This window comes from Nanorana parkeri, unplaced genomic scaffold, assembly GCF_000935625.1.
Source record: "Nanorana parkeri isolate BGI_ZX_2015 unplaced genomic scaffold, ASM93562v1 scaffold339, whole genome shotgun sequence".
Taxonomy (NCBI): Eukaryota; Metazoa; Chordata; class Amphibia; order Anura; family Dicroglossidae; genus Nanorana; species Nanorana parkeri.
This window is the reverse complement of record NW_017306607.1, coordinates 736,274-741,767: the sequence shown is the minus strand read 5'-3', so window position 1 is coordinate 741,767 and position 5,494 is coordinate 736,274. Positions and strand designations below refer to the sequence as shown.

The following is a 5,494-nucleotide window of genomic DNA, read 5'->3' as shown; positions in this document are numbered from 1 at the left end:
AGTAGGAGTTAGAGAGATGAAGATCTTGATCTGGAGCAGTGGGTACTTGATTCATCCTTGGGGATCCCTGGCTCATATCTTGCCCCGGGGGCCTGGTATGTTCAAAACCTGCATTCTCCCCCTGGTTCCCCATGGGTTCATCCTCCTGCTTCCTTTTCCCATCTCTATCCTGAACATTGAGAAAAATATTTTGGCCAGTGATGCATTTTAATATTGCTTATCTTGGCTAGTGCAAGGTGTTCACTCCTAGTGGCCACCTCTCCCTGAGGAGCTGTAGGGATGTCTTTTTAATTTTAGGATTTAAAAAAGAAAAAAACAACCTTGTGGATTGTCCAATATCCTGTGGCTGGTGGGAGGCCAGAACAACATCTGTAAGTGCTTTTCTTCTGGAAGCTGGTGAGCTGCAAACACAACAGAAAAGCGATCTGTTATTGAGCTGTTGTGTAGGTTGGATGAGAAGAGGGAAGGGGTTGCAATCCTGAATATACAACTCGACTCAATGAGATCAAAGAGAACCGTTGGCCCTCATCCAAAAATTGTGAATGTTCTCTTCTACTGGTCAGCTAGAAAGTTTTGATTTCTCTGAAAACAGTGGAGATACAAAGAGCCTTAGGCATTCTGAAATAACTGTAACTGTAGAAGTCTGGAGAAATCTCAGGAGCAAGGTAACATGTAAACTGTACACGGTGGATATATTCTTTTGGGCATTTGCTGCCAATAAAGAAACCTGTTTCATGTCTGTCGGATCCTAGAATGATCTGATCTTGGCTCTTTGTAGTGGTCTTCTGCAGCAGTAGCCTAGGCTCTCTAAAGTTCAACATGTTCTACCTTAAAGTGACACTAAACTCGAGTGTAATCTTAAAAATAAATTTACGTACCTTAACTATGAACAACAATGTATCTAATTTGTGTATCACTCGGCTGTAGATCCTCCAATCATCTCTGAATTGGTCCTTCCTTTACAACATGCACAGGGACCATGGGGAAACAAAAGTAGCCACCGCTCCAAGCTCTCTCTCGGGATGGACTACAATCTCATGTTTAGTTTACTAATTTGTATTGAGATTGTAGTCCATCACGGGAGCAAGATTAGAGCGGTGACTACTTTACATCACACACAGGGACCATGGGGAACAAAAGTAGCCCCCCTCCAGAAGGAAGGACAGTGTCGGCACAAATTCAGAGAGGATTTAAGGATCTACAGCCGAGTGATACACAAATAAGATACCTTTTTATTAATAGTTAAGGTACTTGGAATGTTTTTTTGAGATTTAATTTCTGAGTTTAGTGTCACAAGATGGCCTTCTGGTAACTTTTGCTATATGGTGGTGATCTTTGAGCTTCTGGGAACTTGCTATCCTCTTGAGCAGGTCTGGACATTCACCTCTGACCTCTCTCCTTAATGAGGCTTTGCACCCACAGATGTGCTGCTGTCGGGATGTTTTGGGCTGTTTACACCGTTCTCAGTAAATTCCAGAGACTGTAGTGTGTGTGAAAATCCAAACGGGTCAATCTCTAAGATGCTGCATTCACCATGCCAGGCCCCAAATATTTTCCACGGGTAAAGTCAATTGGATTATGCCTCTTCCCCACTTTTGTCCAACTGGGCTTGTTTACCATGCATGCCTTTAAGTATTGAGTTGCAGCAACATTGTGGCCATTTTTGTTAACAAGCAAATGCATTAAATCAATAGGGCCCATGGCTAGGATGCAAAAATAACGCTGTATATACTGTAAGTATGGGAAATTGAGTAGGTAAAGTGCATCTCAAGCAAATATTCATTTATAAAACATAATTTATCATTGTCCTCTCTCATATAGTATTACTATGCTGCATTGCTGTTTGTGAGTGCTTTCCATAGCACAGACAAAACAGGAAGAGGTCGCTGTTGAAGCCACTGGTAACCATAACCAATAAGTGCATTCTTTAAAGCTCACCCAAAGGAGTTTTAAAGTCCCAGCATATCCTATCCTGTTATAACATCAGCATTTTAATAGTGGTTGTTTTTGACATCTATTGTGTCGTTAGGAATACTAAAATCTAAAATTTCCCCATGACGACTACTCAACTGTGTCCTTGTTTTATTTCAGTACCATATAAACAAACTCTCCATGATGGCTACAGAGAACCATTACAATAACAGCGATAAGGAAGTCGATGAGGTTGACGCAGCTCTCTCTGACCTGGAGATCACTCTGGAAGGAGGAAAGACGTCCACCATCTTGGTAAGTGGCTCTACTACATTTGACCTCCTGTATGTTGTGATGACCTAAATGATGGGCAGCTCTACATACCATTGACTAAACACTGGATCTACTCCCCAAAAATGAGGTCCAGACCCGCCTGGTGGTCGCAATTGGAGATACTGCCAGATATCCCTTGGGGAATGATGAGTGAGGTGATAGTTGATTGCAGCCATTCCTGGGCACATCAGAATCCTCGCTCAGTCCTACCAGGCACATGTCACTTCCACCATCTTGTAGATCAGATATGACCTGATATTTTCGGGCAAGGCTTGAAATTTAGAGCACATACAGTACATCCTTCAATGAGAGATGAGGGAATGTGTAACGCTTGAGGTATTAACCAAATTACGCCGAATACCAAGTGTAGGATTTTTCAAGAATCTTACCCTAACCACTGGGCAAAACTATTTTCCTGTTTCCCATTGGGGAGATTTAAACTTCATATACAGTTTGAGACACAATAGGAAGTGACAGGAAGTCTCTGCAAAGTGAGGGAAAATCCCATTTTAGGCAGTTTTCCCCATTGGGAGATTTCCCCTTGCCTCATGATCCAATGGCTATACATTTTGGATTGAGAAGATTTAAGGAACGAGCAACAAGACCGGTAAGTATTTTTTTTTTTTGCAGATTCTTCAGTTGTTTGCAAGGTGTTTTATGAAGACCCAGCAAAGAGGCTGAATCTGCACAGCATATAGCCATGTGTGTATTGCGATTTCACAATTGATGTTTTGATTGCACGTTCTATAATTTATTCCCATATGTAACTGTTGGTTGTCTTCTACACAGGGCGACATAACCTCCATACCGGAACTAACTGACAACTTAAAAATATTTAAGTAAGTACAAGTTTGTAGTCCAGCATCCAATGCTGAAACAAAACCACTACTGACATGCAGAGTGATCTCCACCTGACAGTACACGTATAGTCCCAGTCTAATGAGGGGAAAGAGATGTGCAGGAGAGTGTGATCAGGGGACCACCAATGTTGGGGGGGGCATTTATTTGTTACAATACTGCTGCTGACTACTGTAGGGGAATGGGGTTTACGTAGTACTTGTACTGGCCACCAAGGGGTGGGGCGGTTAAAAATTACTCCTACTGACCACCAGTGTGTATGTTGGGGGTGGTGGGGGATTTAGGAAGTTAAAAAATCCCACCACTGACCACCATTGTGGGGTGGTTATTTTTTTTTAAAACTGCCACTGACCACCATTGTGTGGGGGTTAAATAATACTGCCGCTGACCACTATTGCGGGGGAATTGCTTAGCATTTGCACTGACCACTAGTCGGAGGGGGGGGGGGGTTAACAGCACTGCTCCTGGCCAACAATGTTGAGGGGAGGGAGGATTAGTTGTACTGCCACTGATGCCAGTGCTGAAGGTCGTTCTTGCAGTCACTGACACCAATCCAATGCTATTATTGGGGGACTTTTTACCACGATCCAGTCAAGTGCTTACATCAGTACTGAGGCAGGGTGCTGTGATGTTTTCAGGAAGCTGTGTACAGCCCCCTGCCGGCCCCTCCCACCACCAATGATTTTCCTGCATAGCATATACAAGCAGTGAGAACCAGTGAATATGTCGCTGGGTCTAAAATGAGGTATATAATGAAAATTGCTTTATTGAAAAATGTAATTATCATGTTGATGGTGTGAGAGGGAGGGACCAGAGAAAGCAACATAAAAACAGATTAAACTTTGGCTTTACAAAAGCAACAGGGCAATGGGGACATTTATGCTAACTTTTTTTTTTTTGCTTTGTTTTTCTGTATCACAGACCAAAGAAACTGACTCTGAAGGGCTACAAGCAGTACTGGTGCACATTTAAGGACACATCGATATGTTGTTACAAGAGTAAAGAGGAAGCCAATGGAATGCCAGCTCACCAGATGAACCTGAGGGGTAAGAGGGTTAGCAATATCTCTAAAGGGGGGAAAATGTATTCATTTTGGGATCCCTTTCGGAAGGTTCAGATCATTGTGTGTGTGTGTGTGTGTGTGTGTGTGTGTGTGTGTGGACAACCTTATAATCTGTACAGATCTAATGAAATCATCTCCGACACATGCCGTGTGATTTTAAAGGGTTAGTCCACCCAAAACATAAGCTGAAGATTATCAATAATAATTTGATACCCATTTCAGTGCAGATGTACAATTGTGTCCAACACTACCTTACAACCGATGAAAAAAAAATAATACAGCGTACCTCCCTATAAACAGTTAATACATTTTTTAAAAAAAATTACGGTATATATAATTTTAGGATTATTTTTCTTTTTATTATTTAGGATTAAATATTTTTTTATTATTTTTTGAATTATTATAATTTTATTTTTTTTGCATAGTGGTTTATAAGGGGTTGCGCTGTGATCTATTTTCTCACATGTTATAGCAATTTTATGTTTTGTTTACAACGATAACTTATTGCTGCCTCACCAGCTTTGCCATCCTCTCAGTGGCTGGTTGTGGTTAGTGTGTAGGTGACAGATTCTTGCTGCAGAAGTCTCATTCTGTGATACGTGATCCATCTGTTGGCCTCGGATCAGCAGCCTTCACTTGTAAGCGGTAGAGGCTCCAGGCTTCTGTTTAGCAGTGCAGTAAACACGCTGGATGCCAGATGATGATATCAGACCAGAGTCATGGCAGACGAGCCAAGAATACCTTTTTGGGGAAGGCTGACCTGCTCTCGGAGCGGTGAGTGCGGCTGAAGGAATGCCTCATCGCTGGAGTCATCTGAACAAAAGTCTTACCATTCGAAGGGATCTTTATGCGTCAAAGGGCACAACGTACCTTCCAGCCTGCCTATCCCATCTCTGATTGGATGACTCAGACAAAAAAGTCAGTAGAGGACCACAGAAGCACCAGGTATCGGCAGAGAAGGTCTACAAATATTTCTTTTATAGGCATTTATATAGTGCTGACATCAGTCCCTGTCCAAGCAGCTAACAATCTCAGGTCCCTATTGCACAGACTACGCCCAATTTAGACAGGAGCCAATTAGCCTACCAGCATGTCTTGGGAGTGTGGGAGGAAACCGGAGTACCCGGAGGAAAGCCACCAAGCACAGGGAGAACATGCAGATAGTGTCCTGATTGGAACAGAGAACCCCAGTCCTGCAAGGCAGAAGTACTAAGCCACCGTAATCCGCATATGTATGGGAAACGCCTCTTCAGGGCTGCTGTAAAACAATAACGGGCCACGGCCAGTGTGGCCATATGTTTAAAAACAAATTTAAATCTCAATCCCCCC

General features: G+C 42.7%; 1 protein-coding gene across 1 annotated transcript in view; it reads left to right on the top strand.

The window, feature by feature from the left end:
• FERMT2 (fermitin family member 2) overlaps nt 1–5,494 on the top strand; it is a gene marked incomplete at its 3' end in the record, with an annotated part of 84,974 nt that overhangs the window by 62,263 nt on the left and 17,217 nt on the right. Inside the window, exons 7-9 of the mRNA XM_018558429.1 lie at nt 2,092–2,226; nt 3,034–3,083; nt 4,024–4,148. Of these exons, the coding sequence (XP_018413931.1) occupies nt 2,092–2,226; nt 3,034–3,083; nt 4,024–4,148 (310 nt within the window). The remainder of the gene's footprint in view (nt 1–2,091; nt 2,227–3,033; nt 3,084–4,023; nt 4,149–5,494) is intronic.